At 35.9% G+C, this 25,557-nt stretch overlaps 1 protein-coding gene across 2 annotated transcripts; it reads right to left on the bottom strand.

The window, feature by feature from the left end:
- Nucleotides 1-414: 414 nt before the first annotated feature.
- On the bottom strand, nucleotides 415-23,573 carry SLC33A1 (solute carrier family 33 member 1). 2 transcript variants are annotated; one of them, XM_060011256.2, is made up of 6 exons: nucleotides 22,237-23,560; nucleotides 10,196-10,386; nucleotides 6,082-6,266; nucleotides 5,690-5,807; nucleotides 3,139-3,354; nucleotides 417-2,452 (listed from the first exon to the last, which is right to left on the bottom strand). In XM_060011256.2, exons 1-6 carry the CDS (start codon nucleotides 23,009-23,011, stop codon nucleotides 2,285-2,287), a joined length of 1,653 nt encoding a protein of 550 aa, XP_059867239.1. In that variant the 5' UTR covers nucleotides 23,012-23,560; the 3' UTR covers nucleotides 417-2,284. The 2 variants fall into 2 exon arrangements, with proteins under 2 accessions (XP_059867240.1, XP_059867239.1); XM_060011257.2 differs by lacking the exons at nucleotides 5,690-5,807; nucleotides 10,196-10,386 and having other exon boundaries at nucleotides 415-2,452; nucleotides 22,237-23,573.
- Nucleotides 23,574-25,557: the final 1,984 nt, after the last annotated feature.

The following is a 25,557-nucleotide window of genomic DNA, read 5'->3' as shown; positions in this document are numbered from 1 at the left end:
TTTTGGCAAACCTTACAAGCATGTATCCAAATAACCAAATGACTACAATTCAAAGCAAGTGTTCATTTCTAGAGCAAGTGTAATTAATGGAATGGCTTTCACCTTACCGTTAAGGCTTAAAATACATTTTAAAACTTCAAGTCATCAATGATTTATAAACTTAAAGTACGTTTGAAAGTATGTATAATTTGTAATAATATGGGGAAAAGATAAAGGTAATTATGGCAATGTGAGCTTCTTAATACAAAAGTTAAAAACCAAAATACAGGGCTGCCCTGCTGGCGCAGTGGTTGAGAGTCCGCTTGCCGATACAGGGGAGACGGGTGCGTGCCCCTGGTCCGGGAAGATCCCACGTGCCGCGGAGCGGCTGGGCCCGTGAGCCATGGCCGCTGAGCCTGCGCGTCCGGAGCCTGGGCTCCGCAACGGGAGAGGCCGCAGCGGTGAGAGGCCCGCGTACCGCAAAAAAAACAACAACAAAAAAACAAAATTAAAATACATTTCACATATGAGAGTTAGTAGGTTTTCTTTATTCATGTAAACATTTTGATTATAATACATGACAAAGGACAACACACGTTACAAAGTACTGTAGTCTATGGTTTGGGATGTCTCTAGGACGATTTTCCAGGTGAATCTTCAGGATCTGACAGTGATGCCCAACACAGGCTTTCCAATGGCAATGCATGATTTCTAGAAGCCACTGCCTCTATCTTTCTTCAGATGCTGAGTGCCATTTTTTCCCACCCATTTTATCCTCCATTACTTATAAAAACCCCACTCTAAAATTCAACCTATGTTATAAAATTAACAAAATCAAACATTAGTATGTATTTTCCCACAAAGATAATAATTATTAAATAAGAGTCAACTGATATGGGGACATATGTATAACTGATTCACTTTTGTTATAAAGCAGAAACTAATACACCATTGTAAAGCAATTATACTCCAATAAAGATGTTAAAAAAAAATAAGAGTCAACTTAATATCTCTTTTTCTCTAACTTTTGAAGGCTTTATGTAATCTCTAAAGAGTCTGAGTACCATACAACACAAAATATGCAAAGAACCTTATTACCAGGTACATATAATATGTTGGAAATTGCTAAAGTACTCAAAAGCTTAATTCTCCTGGGATAGCAATTCCCCACCAGAAACTATAGTTTACAAACAGAAGGATGTGTTTTAATAAGAGGAAACATAGTACCTGATTGGGTATAATTGTGAGAGCTTTTCTCATTAGTACAGTGCTTAATTAAGAAATCTTTTTCCAACACATTATTTGTCAAAGGCACAAAATGTCTTTGTCTCTCTCTTCAGAACAGTTTCTAAAATTACACTATTATTCATTTAAATTTTTCTTAATCAGTAAGTTTTACTGTTTTTCTCTCAATAATAAAAAGAAGACTACTTGAAGAAAAACGTTTAATTTTTATTTTCAAAACTTTGCCATGAACATACATACAACATTAAATTTGAACCACTTGTGAGCTGTCCATGTGCCATGAAGCACTTATGACAAAAAACCATATGTAAGCTTTACGGTAAAATTAACAAGTAATCAAAATATCTTTCAAAAGGGGGAAGGGGGAGGGGAACCAATAAAAGTCATAGCTTTCATTTTATAAAAAATAGTTTGAATAATCTTCCTATAAGTCTTTAATGCTTACAAAAGCAGGAAATACATTTAAAATAGTCTTTTTAACACAGATTCATTAGCACAATGTGGTTATGGTCAGAAAAGTTAAAACTAAAATGGTTTTTCAGTAGTTTATATTCTCTTCTCAACAAATTCCACAACAAATTTAACCAATTTACAATTCAAAATAAGATTTAACTGCCAACAAGGCCAAACTAGTTGTAGTTAGTACCTGAATATCAAGCTCTGTTCCATTTAATATATTTTACCAAACATTTTAATATAGCTCAATGATAGGTACTGATAACAATACTTGACTGCATGGTTACCACCCATGACTACTGCATTGCAGCTTAAAACATGCTTTGGTCAGTAAATTAAAAAGACATAAATCAAATAACAAGATCAGAAAAGTTGTTTTAGTACCAATTTCCTGACCTTAAGTAAACTTTAAATACATTGACAAGGCAAGGAAAAGTATATTTAAATATACAGAGAGGTCTCTATATTTTTAACCATTTGACATTTTATATTAATAATTTCCTGTTTAAAATAATATTTTATACTCCTGTACACTGATTATCATAACTCTCTGAGTTAAAACTAAACTAGAGTTACCTTTTTAGAATGTCCAGTAGTGAATGCATTACTTGCTTCTTTTGCACTTCCATGAAGATGGTCCTTCATCCTGTAACTTTTTAAGTTTTGGACCAAGACAGAACCACCAACCAAATCCAATAAAAACACAAATAATGGACTCCACATAATAACCATCCAGTGCTGTAACACATGAGCCACCGAGTTTTTTGCAAAGCTGTAAAAATAAAATTATAATATCAATAAATACTCCACAATTTCAAAATGGAAGTATTCAGCAATTACGTTTCTGCTTTGTTATTTAAAGGATTAATCAAAATATACTTTTGTTAAAACATTTCATTCACTCCAAGTGACAAAACAAGTTAATGCATCTTAATCTCTCTAATGCTACTAACAGTATTAAAAAGAATTTTCAGCTCTTGCTGTAAACAATATTCATTTTCAAGATACAGCTTTTCATATTTGGAAATGTGAGGAAATTTCCAAGGAATTTACTCCAGAAGTGGGTTATTGTTACTTTGAAATAATTTATCAACAAACTACTAACCATTCAGTTTTAACACCATTTGTTATATGAATAGCCAATGGAACTCTCCTTCTTATATCATTATATACCTTAGCTATTAATCATGCATTTATTAAATGCCTAGTGTATAAGGACAATGGTACACAAGGTGAAGGAGAGAGAGACTGCTCCTCCCTTGCTGAGAAGCAACTTCAAGTGAGCTTCACTTACTGATGTGAGTGTGTTTATACCCTCAGTTATGATGGGAAAGAAAAAGCTATTAGAAACTATGGGCAGATACAATTTTAAAAAGATGTAGTACTTCTAGAGGCAAAAACGAGGAAATTAATATCTTAATATTACCTTAACATTATCTAAAATTGCAACATACTTACCTCAACAGCATCATGTGTTCGGCAATTCTGGTTTGATGCTCCTACACACTCTTTCACTGTGAGGGGATCTACCAGCCAAAGAGCTACCGTAGAAGGCCAGTTTCCTCCCAGGTTAGACACAGTATTTAAAAGGGTCATATATGTTCCGCCAATAAGTGGATCACTAACCTTCGCATTGAAAGCCATTATGGAAACATACATGCTATACAATGTAACCTACAGGGAAAATGTAAAACATCTTCAGTACAATTAGACTTTAAAAAGCTATGGTCTAAATTAAGAACATTGAAAGCATAAACCAGAAAATTAATTTTCATGACTCTTATTAAACTCAATCAACAAACATTTATTGAGCACCTACTACAAGCCAGGCTTTAATGTCTGGTCATGGCAATACAAAGATGAATAAGACACAGTCCCTCTGTGCCCTTGAAGAATTTATTCTAAGCTGGGAAAATAGGGAATAAATAGTTATGATGAAATGTGGTAAGTATTGAAAAAAGAAGTACACACATTGTGCTATCAGAGCCTAAATATATGGGAGATTAATTTTATCACAAGTAGTCAAGGAAGGCTCAACTGAGAATGACAGATGAGGTAGTATTGAAAGATCCATATAGTAATAAGCAAAACACTATATTTACACTATACCTAAATATATCATATGTGTGTATAGTATATATGTATTATACATATAAGCACTCAAATATTCAAAGGGAATATGAATATATAATTATATGTATATAATTCAAAATTTATGTGACAAACTAAAGAGAAAAATCTCCTTGAGAGGCAAGAATTAACCCTTCATTTAGGAACATGAAAACAACCCATGTTTCTAAAATAGAATTCCTTTGAATACTGTTCCATGGGATGTTCATAGAAAAAGGAGTTCCAAAGTCAAATAAGACTGAGAAACACTAAGTTACACAAAATTAGACTGTACGCCTCCTGAAAGCCTTTAGAATATAATCTTAAGGGCAGGGATTCTGGCATGATTTATTCACTGTTTTATTTTAGTACTTACAATGGTTCCTGGCATGGAATAGGTGTATTCACTTAATATTTGCTGAAGGAATGATTAAGATGCTACATAAAGAGGGGTTATGTCATGTATCATTTCTCAAATTTACTTGGCCTTATAATATTTTTACCACAAAGCATCTGGTTTTCTGAGTTTCGATGACTACACTTTGGAAAATTCTCTAATGAAATCCAAAGCCAAACAAATGATTTTTGGACAACTACATCATATTTTTCTTTACTTACTCAAGAAGTGAAGCATTACTAAGCTAAACTACTTCTCTTAGCTTCAATTTGGCACCTAGCATTAACTATGTGCAAAACAGAAAAAAAATTATATTTGACACCTTAGCCTCAGTGTTTTTACATACAGCTAGTCAGACATGATCCACTACGGAATTCTCCTAAATGATATAAATGTATGCAAAAAATTACTGAGGTTAACTGGTAGTCATATTTTTAGGTTTCAGTTAAAAGCAGTGAGGAGTTGGTAAATATAATTTTCAAAGAGTTTAAACTAGGTACTATAGGTCCAAAGTGAATCTGAAACACACATTAGCAATAACTGCAACTGAGTCCCAAAGGTTACTACTGGGCATCTGCCATTTATTTGAACCATTTATTCCCAGGGAAAGAAAAACCCATTCTGCAACAGCAGTTTGGGTGAGACTATGGAAAAGTGGAGATCAGTTCTTTTGGGGATTACAAACATTTAATAAAGAAAAAAAAGCAGATTAACACCCAGCTTCCAAAACCACAAAGAATAAGTCATAATTTTTAATACAGGGAATTCCCTGGTGGTCCAGTGGTTAAGACTCCATGCTTTCCTGCCAAGGGCCTGGGTTCAATCCCAGGTCAGGGAGGGAAGAAAGAAAGGAAAGGAAAGGAAGGAAAGAAAGAGAGAAAGAGAAAGAAAGAAAGGAAGAAAGAAAGAAAGGAAGAAAGAAAAAGAAAGAAAGAAAAAGGAAGAAAGAAAGAAAGAGAGAGAAAGAAAGAAAGAAAGGAAGGAAGGAAGAAAGAAAGGAAGGAAGAAAGAAAGAAAGGAAAAGAAAGAAAGAAAAATTTAATACAGAATCTAAACCAAAAACCTGGGACGTATAATCTAGAAGCTGTCATTATTTCTCAATACTTTCAGAAAAAAGAAAATACCGGGACTAGAAGAAGGAAAGAATCCCTAATCTAGGGATGAACTGAGGGATACTTAGCAAGGGTAGAATTCTTAATTAACTTTGGGATAAATTCTGAAATGTAACAAATATTTGTTGAATGAACAAAAGAAAAAAAAATGAAGTGAATGAAGAAGAAACTCTCTTTCTATGAATAAAACTCATTAAAATAAAATCCAAAAAATAAAAATATAAAAAATAAAATCCACAAGGTTTAAAGTTCACTGTCAAGTAATTTCTTCAGAAACAGATTCGTGCTTAAATCTTAAAATTTATTATCATCATTTTAAGGCAATTGTAGAAGAACTTCTTTATTTTACATAGGACAGTTTACTTCCTGGGAAAAACCATGGCAAGCTTACCTGATGTAACGCATAACTGAGCAGCACTATAATATAGTAATATATAGGGAATCCCCCTTGATGTTCTACTTTAGGAGTCCACCAGACCAGTAGAGCATATTCTAATCCAAGCAATAATCTATAGAAAAAGAAAGAAAGGTGGAGCTGACCTCCATTTTAGGTTAAAAAACAATAACAAAAACAGAAATCTGTGTGCCTACCATATGAAAGAAGCCTGTATCTAAAACCTGTTAGGAAGTTAAAAAGAGATAAAAGTGCATATAAATGATACTGAAGTTAAAGATGTTTTTCAAGCCTTTTCCCATATACACTCTATACACAGATATTAGTGATACTGATAACCGCTCCTTATTTAACCTCTCTTATTTAGTAAGGTTTCATTTCATTTTTACCTGTAGGGCATGGCTTTGTAAAATATGTTTAGTGGCTGGGGACCTGCAGTATATTTGCTGATAATCAGAGGCAATATTATTTGCAAAGGAACCATTGGAACTGCCAATAAGGCTAAATGTTCTTTGGGTACTCCCTCTTCTACCAATTTCAGTCCTGTTACTGCATCTGCTGCTGAAAAACCAATCTGCAATATAAAAACAAAAAAATATTTTAATTTGTGACTTATGAAATATTTTCCTCCAAGCATAAGTAAGTAATTTAAGAACCTCAGTCTCATTATTGACCCATGTCAGTTACAAGTAAGTATCATATTATTATATCTGGTACAGCAATCAAGTTATGGAGGTACACTTTGCCCTTATGGTCTACTAACAATATGAAGTAAAAACAAGTGAAAATTCAGCACTCTTAGGAACTGTAATTTTAATTACAACTAAATTTCCATTTCAAAAAGTTCTATATCTTACAATAAACAGAGTCCAAGTCCAAACCTACTGATTTGTATATTTTAAGTTTAAAAGAAAAGCCTTTGACTCCAAATAAATCTGGTTAAAATGAAGCATCATTGCCACAAACCATACACATTTTTGATGATTTCTGACTGACAATAAAATTTCCAAAAAGTCACCTAGCTTTTCAAAAATAATTCTGAGAAAACATTATATCTAAGAGGTTGAGTTAAATGAGGGGTAAGAAAAGGTATAGTTAAATTGATTCTTAAAAACAACAAAAACAAATAAGAATGCTAAAAGTAGTGGGTAAAAGTTTGAGGTGAAATAAGATATTTAGATAGTCTCAAAGTATTTCCCCACAAATTAGTTTTTAATTACAAAAGGAAAAATAGTAACTTTGCAATGGATTAACAAGGTAATCAAGGTTAACAACAATATTTAATGGATAAAGGGACATGATATGGCTCCTGATATAATTCCCTGAAGATGTCACAGTATTATTTCTATGATATTTCTGACATAAATACACAGCACGAACCTAAACATGAAGAAACATTAGACAAACATAAATGGAAGGCCATTCTACAGAATAACTGGTCTGTCTTCTTTAAAAGTGTCCAGGTCACCACATACTACTATGTATAAGATAGATACCCAACAAGGACCTATTATATAGCACAGGGAACTCTACTCAATATTCTGTGATAACCTATATGAGAAAAGAATCTAAAAAAGAATAAATATATTGTATATGTATAACTGAATCACTCTGCTGTACACCTGAAACAAAACATTGTAAATCAACTATATGCCAATAAAATAAAATAATAAATTTTTTTTAAAAAAGTGTCCAGGTCGTGAAGGACAAAGAAAGGCTCATACTAACTAAATGCAATGTGTGATCCTGAACTGGATCCCTGACCAGGAACAAATAAAGTTATAAAGGCTGCTCTGGGGACAACTGGTGAAATCTGGATATGCACTGTGATTAGAAAATAGTACTATATCAATTGAAATTTCCTAATTTTTTATTAAGTTGTGGCTTTGTAAGAGAAAGTACTTGTTTTTAGGAGATACATACTTAAGGTATTTACGGATAAAGGGACATGATATGTACAAACTACTCTCAAATACTTCATAAGAAATATGTAAAATAGCACAATTTACAGAATAAAGAAAGTGGAGCTAAATGTTAAAAATCACAGAATTTAGATAAACATATATGGACATTCTTTCAACTATACAAGTAAATTTTCAGTAAGTGTGAAAATATACAAATAAAAAAAATTTTTTTAATGATAAATATTACTTTAAATACTTTTAAATACTTTAACTTCTCGGAATGGAGCCAAAAAGCAAATTTCACATAAAAAATTAAAGGTCAGAGATATTTCATTTAAGTCCAGAAAAGAATTTCACTTATACTTAACACATTCTCTTTGTAAACATTAGATATACAAACCGACTTCAACATTTACTCTGTCTTAAAAGTGGTACAGGAGATATTTGTAATACGCATATCTAATAAAAAAACTCATATCCAGGATATATAAAAAATAAAACTTCTACAAATTTAAAGAGAAGGGTAACTCTGGATATTCAAATGGCCAATAATCATACGAGAAGATGCTCAACTTCTTTAGTCATCAGGGAAATGCAAATTATAACTATAATGAGATGCCACTACACACCCACCAGAAAGGTTAAAATTGAAAAGACAATACATGTGGTTTCAAGGCTGCGTAGTGATTAGAACTCCCTTACAGTGCTGGTGGTAGAGAAAATTGGAACAATGACTTTGGAAAACTGTTTGGCAGTATATACTATGCTTTTCTTAATGACCAGCAATTCTACTCCCAGGTATTTACCCATCAGAAATGTTCACCTATGTTCCCCAAAAGTAATTTACATGAAATTTCATAGAAGCACTATTAATAATAGTCCAAAAGTAGAAATAACCTAAACATTTGTTGATAGAATGGATAAATTGTGGCATATTCATACAATGGAATATTATAAGCAATGAGATGAACAAACTATTGCTATAAATAACAATATGGATAAATTATACAAATATGATGTTGAGTGAAAGAGCACAACAGCTAGACATAAGAATACATACTGGATATTCCATTTATATAAAACTCAAAAGCAGGGAAAACTAATCTATGGTGTTAAAAGTTAGGAGAGATGTTACTTTTGGTGAGGTTTACTCTACAGGGGGAACATGGGATTCTAGACTCTGTATTTGAAGCAACTCCTTATACATTGCTGGTGACAGTATAATTTATTATTAAAATCTTTTAAAAAGCAATTTAACAATCATATTCACTGATCCATTAATTCCTCACTTAAGAATCTATTGGAAGGAAATATTCAGAACACCAAAGAGTTACACACAAAAATATTCACTAGTACATTTTTATAATTAAAATGCATGGCAAATTAAATATACAACAATAGAAAAATGAGTACACTATGGCAAATTTATATACTGTGACAATTTATAGCTATTAAAAAGTATATTATAAAATATTATTTAATGATACAGGAATATGGAATAAGACAATAACAAAATAAAAAATTATACACAGTATGATCCAATTCCACTTTTGAAGTATTTGTGTGTATATATATTAATATTAATTCTTAATTATAATTAATGTATTAATTATATATGTCAAGTTTATGTACACACATGTGCATGCACACACATACATACATAGGGGAAAAAAGGAGGCTGGAGGGAAATATACCAAAAATGTTACCAATGGTTATCTCTAAATGATATAATTAGATAATACTATTATCTTCCTTGAAACTTTTAGCATTTCTAAAGTTGAACCTTAAGTTTAAACCTTCCTAACATTTCCTAAAAATGTAACCCTCCTTATCCTTAGAGAGGAGGAAAAACTCAGTACTTCAAAACAATGAGGCTGTAATTTTTACTTTAGGGTTATCAAAAGATAGCTGTGAAAGTGTTTATGTTGATAGGTTTAAATATAATATGAAAATCCTATAACTGATTTTATATTTTAGGATATTAATTCCAATACTAGCAATAGTTCACTATAACAAAATATACTTACTTTTCTTCTAACATAATCTCTTTAAAATGTTTTAGAACTATAAAATTAAGATATCTTAATACAGAAAACATACAGAATTCTTAAAAAGTCACCAAAACCCCCCTTTATTTGATAGTATATTTCCTTCTAACATTTTAAAATAATCCAACTGATTTTTAAATGGACTTCTAATAACCATACATTTCCATATCTTTGTAAATTACATTCTAAGTAAATAATTTTAATACCTTTGACATTAGGTATATACTCATTCTAACAGTAGAGAGCTATTATTTTTTTAAGGTATTCATTTCCATTCCAAGCATTAATATCATTCATTTAAAAACTCACATTTATTAGAAGTACTTCAAATTGGCATAATTTTTTTCAAGATCTTAAGACATTTAGCTTACTTTGAAGTTATGTTTGATTTGATATCATCACACCTTTTAAAACACATTTAGTAAACAAAGTATATTAGTTTTTATTGTTAAATTCTATTACTGGAAAGGGACTTACGAAAAGGCAACAGAAGTATTCCATGATATTGTTAATTGTAACAGAATGGGGAATTTGCTTTATAAATCTCTTACCTTTGCAGTTAGAATCAGAAGGCAAAATGTCAGAACTGCAGGCATTTTTATAATTGCAAAAAGCAGCTTGTAAGTATCTGTGATCCCTTGGGTTTCTTCTTTTCCTACTGATACTTCTTTGTTTTCTTTTTTCAAAAGGGCAACTAAAGTTGTTGTTATCAAAAATACAGTTCCCCAGAAGAAAAGGAAGTCTGAAATTAAAAATGTTTTAAATGTATAATTAACCTTTGAAATAACATGTCTTCACTGATACTAAATAATTCTGTACACAACTTTTCCTCAACTAAAATCTGTTAAAAAAAAAATGAACACATAGGGCTTGTCATGTTCAAGGCACCAGATGAGGCACAGCAGATGAATAAGACAGTCCTGTCTCTGTTAAACATACATTACATAGACAGTGATACTTAACAAGGAAAGGGTTTAGTGGGTTGAATGAAATAAAAGTTACCAAACTGTGACACCTGCTGTGTCATTTTATTCAAGGAAACTGCTTAAGGGCAGGAGATGATTTTCATATCCCATAAGATCCATCTTAAGTCATACTTCTTAAGCACTTAAACCATTTCAGTTCTTTATTAAATTTTGACAACTTAAACAACAAACAGATGATCATTTACATTAGACTTTCTGCCTTTTGTTTTTAAACTTTGTTTTTAATCTGTTTAAGAATAACCTTCTCTTTCAATACTATGATACATAAGTAATTTTCTCGTACTTGTAGATGCACAAAAAAGACACATGAAGAGTACTATTTGGGTTGTTTCAGTGAAAGATGCCTGGACCGTGAGCCCATATTGCAAACAAATTAAGCGGAGGGAGTGAATAATGTCCTGGAAGATTCTGCATAACAGCTAAAAATAATAGTAATAATAGAGGCACCATTTCTTGAGTGCATACCATGTGCCATAAATGTGCTAAGCATCTTACACATATCATTTCCTTTACTACAATAGTACAAAAGGGGAAGTTATTACTAGCCCCAATCTTCAGATGAAGAAACAGGCTGAGAGGTTACATTGCCTGATATTATATTTTAAGTCAGTGCCTCATACAACTGATTTCAAAAACTTGTGTCTCCTTAACCACCCTAACAAATGCATCTTATTTTGTCTCTATAAAACTTTCTCCAATACCTGTATTTTATGCTACATGTAATGGAGTTGAACCTTTTTATTATTTAGTAATTCCTATATTATGTTCCGATACTTTTCATTTTCAAGATTATTACTCTATTGTTTCATGGCATCTCTAGAAATATATCTCCATGAGATATGTACTTTGTTTCATATTGAAAATATAAAATTTACCTTTAAATTCCTATGTGTGTATCCTATGGTTATCCGCATGTATTATTTTTCATTATTCTAATAAAATTTATTTTAAAAAAAACAAAACTTAGTGGATAACCCTCAGTTTCTTCATCTGTAAAATAAGAGGAGTTCCCTAGAAAATCCCAGATGTTTTCTAGCTCTAACATTCTAAAATCATATTCAGTTTTAAATATGTTTGCTTTTTATTTTATTGCTCATGCAGCATAACTGACTGTTCATGAAGCCTAGTCACCTTTTTCCAAAAAAAGGTCTACCATTCTTGAGTCAGGGTTTCCTCTGTATTCAGTCTTGCTCGGCTGCTGTGCTGGGTCACTACAGCTTAACTCTCACTTACGATGGAGGCAGACAGCATCATTCATTTAGATCAACTTCCCTCATGCATAGACCAAATTCACCTTAGTATTTAAATGTTCCTTTCTTATAAGTTATTTCATTTGATTTTTGTAGTAAACACGTGAGACAGGCAAAGTAGGCATTATTATACTATGCAGAGACAAGGAAAAGCTCAGAATATTTAAACCTTTGCCAAAGGTCAAATTATTAACAGGCAGAACTTGAACCTAAATCTTCTGAATTTGAGATTCATACTCCTTCCATTATTTCACAGTGCCTATATAAAGACTTTTTAAAATTAATGTTGAATTAAGAATCTATTAGAATTGGCTAATTATGTAGTCTCCACAAGCCTAACCAAAAACAAGGCTCTGCTATTCAAATTTTGCAAATTAAAGAAGCTAAACTGCTTCAAACACATACAGAAATTTGTATTCTGAGGTGAATTCTTTTCTCCATAATGTGAAATTTATACAGATGGTCCCCAACTTATGAAGGTCTCACTTGAGATTTTTCAACTTTATGATGGTGTGAAAGCAATATGCATTCAGTAGAAACTGTACTTTGAATTTTGATCTTTTCCCAGGCTAGCGATACTCAGTATGATCCTCTGTCATGATGCTGGCAGCACCAGCACAAGGGGCTTCCCTGATGGCGCAGTGGTTAAGACTCCACCTGCCAACGCAGGGGACATGGGTTTGAGCCCTGGTCCAGGAAGATCCCACATGCTGTGGAGCGACTAAGCCCACATGCCACAACTACTGAGCCAAAAATAAATAAATAAGAATAATAAATTTTTAAAAAACGTTAAGTGAAAATTAAAAGTTTTCAGTTATATACTACTTTCAGCAAAGAAATTTTTTAATTTGCTTAGTATACACTCCCATTTTTTTTTTTTTTTTTGGCTGCGCCACAAGGCTTGCAGGATCTTTTTTTTTTTTTGCAGTACGCGGGCCTCTCACTGTTGTGGCCTCTCCCGTTGCGGAGCACAGGCTCCGGACGCGCAGGCTCAGCGGCCATGGCTCACGGGCCCAGCCGCTCCGCAGCATGTGGCATCCTCCCGGACCGGGGTACGAATCCGTGTCCCCTGCATCAGCAGGCGGACCCTCAACCACTGCCACTGCGCCACCAGGGAAGCCCCTATTCTCCCAATTTTAATGAACAAAATCTTCATCTGAATTTAAACTCCGTGATACCAGTACAAAGGGAAAAAAGATTAAGAACAAGTTAAACAGGTTTCAGTATTGTTTGCAGATAAGATTATTTCTAATTTCTTTGTGCTTTGAGGGTAAGATAACAGTCTGAAAGAAAGAAGAAAGTAGTGACAATAGGTCATTCAGAGCCCTCATTCAAAGGCTTTCCATTGCTCACAGAGACTGAAGAATGAAGTAATGGCTCAGAAAGAGAGGCTTAACCACTGCCAGAAAATGTATTAAGATTTATGAATGCCATTACCATAAATACTATTCTTAGACTATTGGCTATTGTTTATTAATACTGCTTGGGTCCTACAGAACAACCATAGTCTGATATACCAACCACTAAAAAGATATTATTAGCAAGAATAATCTAAATATTTCATTATTAACATTCTGGTTGATTCTGATTTATATATTTTATCTGCAAAAGCATTGTGACATATATATGTATGATTAAGATGTCAGAGCTGATGTTCAAGTTTCTTAAACACGATTTTGTGCAAAGACCTGTAAGACAAGTTAAATATTCTGAAGTGGCTACTAGATCTTACCTAATGCTCCAATGAGTGCAAAAATTAAGAGCATGTAACAATGCACCAGTAATCAAAAAGGATATAATAGCCAGCACCTGAGCTCCTATTACGCCAAAGCAAGACACAGGACAGGGCAATAACCTTCAAACTCACTCTCCAAGACAAGCATTATTATTCCTGTTTTATACAAATAAACAAAGAATCACAAACCAGGAAGTGCCAGAGGTGGGATTCAAACTCAGATCTGACTCTAAAACAAGAATGTTCTTCATTATACTACCCAGATGCTCAGAAACACCTACTGCAAGTAGGCTGTCTTCCTACTAAACAGATACACCTGAGAAAAAAGGTGCTTATTGTAGCTCCAATCAAGAAGTCTGGAACACAGACACTTAAGAATACTTCTTTGAACTGGTTACTTGTATTCCCCCCTCCCCATCTCCATCTCCCCATATGGTGGTATGCCATAGGGTATGCAAATCAAACATGGTTCATCTTCCTAAACAGTTCATTTACTCAATAACTTAGAAAGAAACATTTTCATGAAAAACATATATTATAGAGAAGGCAAAATTTCCATGAATTTTAAAGATAAAACATAAGATTTCAAAAAATTTTCAAGCTTTCAAGGCTTTGGACCGAGCTCCCAGACCCTTCGTGGTACAGGTTCATTCTCTTCCACCATCAGAAGAGGTAGAAAAATTAAGAAGCACTGTCTGATACAACCATCCTTGGCTCAGGACAGGTTCTCTCTCTAACTCTCACACTATGGAAATGAACTTTAGTCCGTCAGAAGTCGCAGGAAAACAAACTTTCAGTTTCTGTTCTAAATAACCCTCAGGCCTTCCTTTCATCTTGCTTTCAGTACAGCTTTCTCTACTTCACAAGTTAGAGCATGAAGGGAATTTAGACACCTATCATCAGTCCACTGCTCTTTCACAATGGAAGAAACTGAAATAGATATACTATGTATCTGGCCCTGGGTCTCCAGCTAAGTCTTAGCAAGAAACAGAATTTTCTGCTATGTCACAAATCTCTCCCTTTTAAACATTTGCTTGAAATATCTATACTGAGGAGCACTCCCAGAAAATTCTCTTTCGATTATAATACAATATAGTGATATCTTATTTGGGGATTAGATTTTTGAAAGACAGCATGCAATGCAAAAATTAACTAAATACAAAGCTAATTTTGAAAGCTTCCTAAGAGTTTGGTTTTCCTAACCCCTTAGGAAGGTGCCATCTTTAGATCACATACTTTTTCATTAACTCCAACAATGCCAGGTTCTCCTCTGGGGTAGAAGAAATGGTTTCTTCAATCAAGCACTAGATTAAGCAGCTGTCTGACTAGCAAGATCCCTGTTGTCCCAAAACACTAGACTTAAACTCAGCCCAGGATGCAAGACTGAAGCTGAGAGGCCAATAGATTCAATGCTCCCACCTCATGCTAAATCTGGGGCCTGTATCACTGAATAGATGGAAATGAATCACTCTTTCCATTTTTTAAAATATGTTCAAGCCAAGCACAAAATCCATTTTAATTAAACATGTATGACATTATCTCTACTCTGATGCTATGATAGGAGGTTCTTGCGTTCAGCTTTTGTACAACCTACATCCTGACACCCCTAAATCACTTTTTGTAAGCTGAAAGCTGAATTCAGACTTTTATAAAACAGCTGACAGTGAGCATTCCAAACTATCACATGAAGAGGCAGGGTTCATCAGAATAGCTAAAATGAAAAATAATGGTAACATGAAATGCTGGCAAGGATGCAGAGAAACTGGATCACTCACGTATTGCTGGTGGGAAGATAAAATGACATAGCCACTCCAGAAAAAAATTGGGCAGTCGCTTTCAAAGGTAAAAATGCACTTAACGTAAACAAGCATTTGTACTCTTGGGCATTTATCTGAAAGAAATGAAGACTTATTTTCACATAGCAATAGCCAAAAACTGGAAACTACTCAAATTGCCTTCAATGGATGAGTGGTAAAATATACTGTGGTATTTCTAACAAATGGAATATTTCTCAGCAATAAGACTGAACAAATCACTGATCCATGCAACAACTTGGATGAACCTCAAAGAAATTATTCAGAGTGAAAAGAGTCAACCTCCAAAGGATACATACTGCATGATTTCATTTATGTAACATCTCTGAAATAACATAATGATAAAGATGGAAAACAGATGAGTGGCTGCCAGGGATTAGGGATGGAGAAGAGGAAATGGGTATAGCTGTAAAGAGGCAACACAAGAGTTTTGTGGTGATGGTACAGTTGAGTATTTTGATAGTAGTGGTGGAGGTTATATAAAGCTACACATGTGATAAAATTACATAGAGCTACACACGCGCACACATAAATGAATATATGTATAACTAGTGAAATCTAAATAAGCTCTATGGATTGTACCAATGTCAATTTCTTGGTTTTGATATTGTACTATGGTTATGTAATAAGATTTTAACAATGGATGCTAGGGGAAGGGTGCATGGACTTCTCTAAACATTTCTCTGCAACCTCCCGTGAATCCATAATTACTATTTAAATAAAGTTTTTAAAAACTAATGGGAAATTTAAGAATGCAAAAGTTCTATGACTGTACTAGGAATAAGAAATGTAGGTCTCAAATACAAGACAATATAAAATATCTAAAAAGAAAGAAATCTGTAGGTGTTTTGAATCATGTATTCTGGAGCCTTAACTGATGATGATTGGACTTCAGCTATCATGTGTTCAAAAGTAAAGGGAAGGGACTTCTCTGGTGGCACAGTGGTTAAGAATCAGCCTGCCAATGCAGGGGACATGGGTTCAATCCCTGGTCTGGGAAGATTCCCACATGCCGCGGAGCAACTAAGCCGGTGTACCACAACTACTAAAGCTGCGCTCTAGAGACCGTGAGCCACAACTACTGAGCCCACATGCCACGACTGCTGAAGCCAGCGTGCCTAGAGCCCGTGCTCCGCAACAAGAGAAGCCATCGCAATGAGAAGCCCGCACACCGCAACAAGTAGCCCCCACATGCAGCAATGAAGACCCAATGCAGCCACAAATAAATAAATAAATAAAAGTAAAGGGAAGAAATTAAATTAAAAATATTTTTCTTAGATAACACCAAACCAAGAAATAGAAATTCTGTAACGGAAAAAACATCTTGCTTTTTGAATGTGCACCCCATCCTTAATAAATGTTTCAGCATGCATACTCACATATAAAATACATACTTGTATTGACACATACACAATTCTATATATAAAATAGATAACTAATAAGAACCTACTGTATAGCACAGGGAACTCTACTCAATACTGTCATGGCCTATGTGGGAAAAGAATCTAAAAAAGAGTGGATATATGTATATGTATAACAGATTCACTTTGCTGTACACCTAAAACTAACACAACATTGTAAATCGACTATACCCCAATAAAAATTAAAAACAAAAATATGTATTTGTGACCTCCTATACTAAGATATATATAGTAAGATAAAAACCCCACATTAAAAAATATGAAATAATAAAAAGAATGAAAAGGACATGTATAAAATGCAACATTTATCCAAAATTGTATTTAAAAGAACAGGTGGAATCAGGGGTTTTATATTTTTCATTTTTTAAAAAAATAAATTTATTTATTTATTTTTGGATGCGTTGCATCTTCGTTGCTGCGTGAGGGCTTTCTATAATTGCGGCAAGCGGGGGCTACTCTTCGTTGCGGTGCACGGGCTTCTCATTGCGGTGGTTTCTCTTGTTTCGGAGCATGGACTCTAGGTGCGCGGCTCAGTAGTTGTGGCGCACGGGCTTAATTGCTCCGCGGCGTGTGGGATCTTCCCGGACCAGGGCTTGAACCCGTGTCCCTGCGTTGGCTGGCGGATTCTTAACTGCTGTGCCACCAGTAAAGTCCTTATATTTCATTTTTAATTTCCTAGGAAAACATCTTGTATTAGGTAAGTCTATTTTGCTTTCTCCAATTAAATTATAGTTTTCAGGAACACTATAAATGAAAGTAGGAGACTGCTTGTAATTAGTGAGGTTCTGACTGTTTTGTTGATAAATTTACATAGTAAAGGCTAATTCAATTGGCCTCCAAATAAATTTCAATAAAGTTAGAAGTGAAATTCAGAGTAAGACATATGCCAAATAAAATCAAATACTTTTTTGGTTTACAGTGTATTTTGTAAATTGGCTTTTATGCACCCCATCCACAAAAGCTATTCTACAGTTCTTTACTGGACAAGGAAAGCATACAGTACCATTTCTCCTTTGCTTTGTTTTAAAAAGGAAAAAGGCTTTAAACCTTCTTTCTGGGGTATGGTCTCCAGTTTTTAATATTTAATCTCTCCTGAATCTAGTAGCCCCAGTATTCCCAGCTATCTCACTTTACTACTAGGGCCCTAACATTTGAAAAGAAGTTCACTTCTTCCTTTGTCTATACTGAGATGTGAGATCCACCAGATTTATGAATTTGTTCCACTCAAGGCAAAAATAGAGTGAAACTCAAGGACTGTATATCATATACTGTGTATGATATTTACCCAGGGATTAACTTGTAAGGTAATGGATTCCTTTAAAAAATTTTTAGAAATCTTAAGTAATTATACAGTAAAACAATTTTTTGGTGTACAGTTCTATGAATTTTAACACATGCATAAATTCAAATCATTACAGAACAGTTTCAACACCCCCAAAACTCCTTCATACTATTTATTTATAGTAACCTTCTCATCCACAACCCCTAGCAACTACTGATCTGTTTTCTATCTCTATAGTTTTATCTTTTGAGAATGTAAGGGAATGTTTCAAGCCTAGATTTAGATGCTAAAGAACGTATTACAGTCTATATAAGAATAACTGATCTAGAAATGGGTCAGTTAGTTCTGCCCAAATTCTAAATAGCATTTCTAGTCACGTAAAATATATTAATGAGTACTGCTTCAGAAAGCAAGACAAAGAAATTTGTCACTAAGTCAGAATTAATGGTCCTGCTTTCTTCCTAATTGAAAGCATGAATATCATGAGTCTCCCTGGTGGTCTAGTGGTCAGAATTCAGCACTCTCTCTCTCAAAGCATAAATGTCTTAAAAATAATGTTTTTACTATTATTATCATCAGTTTGATTACCTTCATACTTAGAGCATCTGTTTTTTCAAAGCATCATTTCATTTTTCTCTGATTTACTCCTATATGTGCAGGCCTATCTAGAGATAAACAGATTCATAGCTCTAATATGTTTGGCCCTTTTCTCCACTATCAGACTATCCTGCTCCCTGTCTCAAAACCCAAATATACTGCTCCCATGCCAATCACTTCTATTCATTACTGTTACCACTGCTTCTAATTTTTTTCCCCCGTTTTTTGGCCATGCCATGCGTGTTATATGGGATCTTAGTTCCCTGACCAGGGATCGAACCTGCGCTCCTGCAGTGGAAGCACTGAGTCTTAACCCCTGAACCACCAGGGAAGTCCCTACCACTACTTCTAGAGGAGCAGGCCTCGACTACCAGTTCTCAGGCTGGATCTGGCCTCAGGACATATTTCATGATTCTAGCAAATGTTTTTAAAATGAGGAAATAAAAAGGGAATTTCCAGCTTCTCCTGAATACTCATAATATCTAGCAATCCTGGGATCCTACTGCCACAAGAGAACAATTTACTGGAGTTGAAGCTACCCGCCTTTAAAAGGGAATGAGTTTTTCAGGTCATCACTGTCCCCTCCAATACCTACAGTCCTGCACCAACTCATCATTTTGGTTTGCAAATCTGCACTATAAATTCCTTGCAAGCAGAGAATGTCCAGGTTTTATTCATCAAATTGTAACATCTATCACATGACCAGTACCAAACAGGCATTCAATGCTGAGTAAATGAATGACATGGGTCACTTTAAAATCAAAATAACAACACAACAACAAGAAACCCTTAGTCTGTCACTTCTGGGCATCTGGCATTCTGGGAGCATGTTGATGTGTTTTAGACATCAGCAGTCAGAGTGCTGATTTCTCTTATAGAAAAGCCCAATCAGCACATATTATATTCAGGTTTTGAGGCTTTTTTTTTTTTTGAAGTTTTTCCTAGTTTCCTACCAAATGGAGGAAAATCACCAAATAAGGAGTCAGGAAACCTAAGCTGTAGGTATATCTATCTCTACCTCTAACTAGCCAGTTACAATTTCCTGATCAGTTTCCTCATCAGTAAGAATGAGGAACTGAAATATATGATCTTTTCAAGGCATAAAACTTTACGTTCTAATCTCTGTGTCCTACTGGGTTACTCTCACATTGCTTGAAGCTTAAAAGGTTATCTCTTTTTGCTATTAAAGATCCTTGAAAACCAAGGGGGCAGGAGCAAAAAAAGGCTACCTCTGAGTTAAGGACTGTTCTGTATCCCTGAAGGTACCAAAAAGCCAATCTCAGCATAATCAAGGTTTTCTTTCTAAGGGACTGTGTTTTCATCCTCTCCTTCCTGTTCTAAATTTACTATTTAGATTACTGCTTTCTAGATTGCAAAAACTGTTCTTTCTCAATATATTCTATCTCTGTGTATCTGTAACGCAAAACAAAGTGCTAATAACAGAACGTATTTCAGAATTTTAAAAAATAATTATGCCTCTTTTTAATTTCCTCATTTTGTAAACATCTGCCTCAGTGTTTGCCTCTTCTTTTATTACCTAAGCAGCTGTATTTCCTTCATGATTCTTTCTGTGCTCTCTAAATTCCTCAAAGCCACTGGTTACTCTTAGTTATACTAAGTTCCAAAAAAAACCTATAAATGTGATATGTACTGTCATACAAAGGAGAATGAAAATGCAGGACTCTTCAACTCTTAACTTATTAAAAAGTAAACTATTTTTACAATTTCCTGGAGAACAAAGTTCAAATTCCAGAACAAACAGCTATTCAAAATAATAAATCAGTGTAAATAAAAATCCAGTGGCTCAATTTTGATCTTCCCATAGGGGAACAGTTAATGGCATTCTCTGGAATGATATTTTATTAATCACTCTTTTATCACACTTGTGAGAAAGCTCTAACTTACTTAGTAATTTAGTTTCCACAGTCTCTTCAATCTTGATTTATTTATTGAGAGTTTCCCATGTTAAGTAACACATCATCCTATTAGCCCTTTTTGGTGATATGAACAGTCCCAGTAAAAAAGGAAAAGCAAGACACATAAAAAAGCAACGATGCATTCATGAAGTATTTGTAAGCAGAGAATTATCCATATAGCAGGAGTGGGACCCCAGAACACTCAGAGACAAATCTGTCTAGGTGCACAGCAATATCTCTCAACCATTTTTGGCCGTAAACCAACTGAGGAAAAGTATAACTATTATTTCATCAGTAGTAGTGGCTCACTGGCAGTTTGAGGAGGTAGAAAGGGGATCACTTATAGGGTGTAGGGGTGTGGAGGGGCTGTATATGATTTCAGTAATATAGTTGGGAATCCCTTCCTCCCTTCCCTGAATATTATGATATAGCCCTTAAACTTCCCTCACCACACACCTTGCCCTGACATTTACCCTATTGGGAATCCCCTAGTACTAGGAAAATGAGAGCAAGTTTAGCTGTTTAAACTTCAAGAGACAGTCACCTAAATTGATCATCACTACCAGAATGAAGAATTCTACTATATTCCCAGTGTTGGTCATTCCTGATATTGGTAATTTACTGTTTCTCAGTTGTTAGGAAAGTTAAAACAAACAAAACAAAACAAAAAAACAGAAAACCTTACCGGCCTTGTATTGTGCTCATGCTGAAAGAGGGGGAAATCTGTAGAATTTACATCCAATTTCCTACGGGATAAACTTTAAACTCTTACTCACAGCAACTAAAGAATTTGGTCAACAACCTTTAATTTGGTTAAAACCTTTCTTTCAGCATCATTGTCCAAAATCAGGCCCCACAATGACTGCTTCAGGCACTTTGAACACTGCCTGTACTGTCTTGTATCTTTCTGTACTTTGCTGCTTCAGTGCATTTTCACCTGGTGTTTTGTGCATTCTGGAACTCTACTTACCCATTTCATGAAATCTTGTAATTCAACAACAGCAAATGCCAAGTCTGACTGGCAAGTTCTTCTTGTGGGCGGGACTTGGCTTTAATCACAGGAGGCCCTTTGAACACTGTCACTTAGCCTGCTCATTAATGCTTAAATGAATTAACCCTGTTCTATTCACCAGAAGGCTACATGAGGGCTCTTGGTATAAGGGTAGGGGTAGAAATGGACCAGAAAACATGGAGCTAGAAACCTCAGTCTAACAAAAGACGAAAGGAAAATTCTGAAATAAGGCTGGGCTCATGTCTTCACACTAGCCAGTCTTCTAAAAAATGTGCATCTGAGTATTATTAGGCAAGTGCCAAGGTATCCCTAGACTCAGAGTTTTGTTTGCTATGACACAACAATGTTTACTGGGTTGCCTTCCTCTGCTCAGTTCAGAATACTGATCAATTATGATTGCTCTATGTAATCATTCTGGCTGAAACTCATTTTAGTAGAACAGAAAACTTACCTCGGATTATCTCCCATAGAATGATTTCCAGTACATTAAATAATGGTTCCTTCTAACACCACACACACTGTCGAAAGGATTCATAAACGTACAATAAACCTAACAGCATAATAAATTAAATACACTACCTGAAAGAGTAACGATTCCTCTGGGTTGAGGTTGAAACCGCAAATATTTGTTACAAAAGTCGGCAGATTCAAGGGCCAAAAACAAAACATTGCCCAAAAAGTAACCGGCTGTTTGGCCCACTGAATTGCAAGTAGAAGCATAACCCACGTTTTCCCGGGATAACATGGTTAACGCCCAACCATCCACAGCGATGTCCTGAGTAGCTGCCAGGAATTCAAACAAAAAGAATGTCACAGTGAGAGCAACCACATCGGGGGTTCTGCCATCTGTATGTCCGAGCAAATGGTCCACTTGAGTGGAGAGATATATCATGAAGAGTCCCAGTATATACTGTGTAGGGACAAGCCAAGATTTGCGACGACCGAAGTTCCTAAAGTAAACCGCATCAACCAACGGGGCCCAGAGCAATTTGAGACTGAAGGGCCAAAAGACAAAACTGAAGAAAGCTTGATCTGTATAGCTAACGTTTTTGCTCTGTAAAATGAGTGGGATGCTTCCCGCCAGGCCCAGTGGAATGCCCTGAAGCACGTAAAGAAAGAGTAACAGCAAAATGCTGCTTAATTCCGCCCGGCAGCTCCGTGGGGGTTTTGAGAAGTCACTAGCGCCGATATCCCGCAAAAAAGCTTCTTGGTCCCCTTCCCCGTCAACCAACTCTGGATAATTATCATCCCAGGCGCCCGGCGGCAGAGGACCGCTCTTCATATCTAGAGAGTGGTTAAAAGTCCCTGGCCGTCGTTGCCGACTGCTATCCTTGTGGGAGATGGTGGGTGACATATCAGAGACGATGCAGAGCCCCGTCTGTAGGAGGCCAGGGCTTAGCGTCTTGGATCCGTCTAGTCCCAGGTCCTAGGCTGTCGCTCTGGACCAGGGTCTCGATGGCTCAGGGAGGGGGGCAGGGCGCGGGTTGATAAGGGCACCTCTTATTGTGGCCCTGAGTGCTGAAGCCGGGAGTCAGTCCCCCGGCGGGAGGCCCAGGCGATGGCCAGGTAGATGCCCCTTGGAGCGGCGTCAAGGAGCCTGAAGGAGCCCCCCGGGCAGCCTCGCCGGGGTCTGGGCTGGAGGAGGGGGCCGTGGTGCTGCGATGGAAACGGACCCCTAGCTGCGGCGAGACCAAACAGCCAGTCCGCCGACCCACCGCCTGCTCTAGCCGTCACCAAAGCGGAAGCCAGTACTTTCCCCACGGGACTACAGACATACCAGATAACTTCCTGTCTCGCGCTTCAGGAAGTAGTCCTATTCTCAAATGAGTCCTCAGCCCGCCTCCAGAGAAAGCCAATCTGGAAACGCTCTCCTGGCCAAGTTCGGAAACAATGCTCGGTAGGAACCCGCAGCCCCAGCGGCTGGGACCTCATGGGAGGATTAACGCGGGTGCACCGTGCGGCCGGGGCGGGGCGTCGCGCAAGCTCCGGCTCTGTGAGCACTTGCGGCGGCCTGGAAAGCGTGGGTCTCGGTCATTGGGCTCCTGCGGCCACGTGATGGATTCAGCTAGGTCGGACCCCACCGCCTAAGGTTAACACGGTTCAACCTTTGAAGCCCGGGCGACACTGTGAGGGCTCGTCACTAGGCTTGGGTGGGTAATACCCAAGCTCCAGGCTGGGAATTTTGTGATGCTCCTGCTTTCGTGGGCCGGGCAGAAACAGAGAGGAGGGGGATTGAAGTTTACGGAATTTCCTTATCAGCCGGCAGGGGCGCTTTGTGCCCCCAAAAGGGTAAAAAAGGCCTGGCTAAAAGGTGAAGCACGTCCCTTACAAAGTGCCTACTTATTCATGGAATGAATGAAACTGCTCAAGAGGCGCTAGGTTTCGTTGTAGTCCGTTTTTCCAAAGTGGTGGAAAAAGTGTAGGGGAACTGGTGTCTGGGTAACAAGCTAGTTACATTGGGTAGATTGGAATGATAAGACTCGTTACATCCCTCTATCTTTGAGCTATTGTAAAAGATCTTGTAAGAGCCAAATATTAAAATTTTGTTTCATGTTAACAGGTGTGAGTTATTGAAATGATCCTACAGAGAACTTAACCTTGAGTAACTAGTATCGTAATTTGTAATGTATAGAAAATACGTTACCTATACAAGTTACATATATACATATATCTGTATATATGGTGCTTTCCATTGGGTAATTAAATACTAAAAACAAAAACTTAAAAACTATAATGAAAGTTAGGGCGTTCCCTGGCGGTCCAGTGGTTACGCTAGGGCCCTTTCACTGCGGTGGCCCAGGTTCAACCCCCGCAGTGCGGCCAAAAAAAAAAAAAACCCCCAAAACAAAAACTGTAATTAAAGTTAAACCTCACACCATTTAAAAGGTAAAACATGTTATAGCTGGCCTCTTACAAATATAAATGCAAATGTTGAAATAACTGTTCATCTCAAAATTATTCGGAAAAAAAGATTAGCTTCCTGAAGATGGACCTTAAAATTTGAATACAATATTGTATCTTGATCAATAACTCCAGAACTTGAATAGAGAGTTCTTGCATTTTATACATGAAAGTGCCATCAAGCCTCACATTCAGTCATGAATTACCCATACTGGTTAAGGATACCACCTACATTGGTAGTTCAATAAGAAAGAAAGAAAAGAAGTAGGAAGGGAAAGGAAGATCATTTTAGGCTTCTATTTTCTTGAACTCCCATAGCCAATTAATTGGTCACCTGTCAAACTTCTTGAAATATATCCTCATGACCCATTTTATGAAGAGTTTCCTGGCTATTCCTATTCTCTAGGAAAATGTGGTTATTCTGAACTCTTTGTTATCACTTTACTTTAAAGCTTGCATTTATAATTTTTTTTCCTGACTTCTTTCTCTAAACTCATTTATGTCAGGGCCTATGTTGTCTTCATGTTTGATTTTATAGTGGCCAATACAGTGCTGACACATGGTAGGTATCCAGTAAATATTTGTCAAGTGAATTGTGTCATAAGGTATCAGAGGCTGATGGCCTCTTTCAGAAATCGGCAGTATGACCAAGTATAAATTTCTTCATGTTTATTTTCAGTTTCCACGTCTATCAATTGGGAATGTGCTGTATTATTTACCTTCAGCAAACAGATGTTGAATGATTAACAAAGAGTCATTTAAAACAAAAATGAAGTGCTGGAGAAATGATAATGAATTATATTAGATTATGGAACTTGGAAAAAAAATTTGAATACAAAAAATTACACACTTATTAAATGTAACCTAGAGCTTACACAGGAAACCAAACTATACAAATAGCACATTTCTGAAAACTAACATTATGCAATGTTTCAGGAAAGTTTTTGCAGGGATGGTAGTTCTTAAGTTCCATTTGTGGGCATCAAAGGTCTGTTCACT

This window comes from Delphinus delphis, chromosome 4, assembly GCF_949987515.2.
Source record: "Delphinus delphis chromosome 4, mDelDel1.2, whole genome shotgun sequence".
NCBI classification, from domain to species: Eukaryota; Metazoa; Chordata; class Mammalia; order Artiodactyla; family Delphinidae; genus Delphinus; species Delphinus delphis.
Note: the sequence above shows the minus strand (reverse complement) of the source record. Positions and strands in the feature narration are given on the sequence as shown.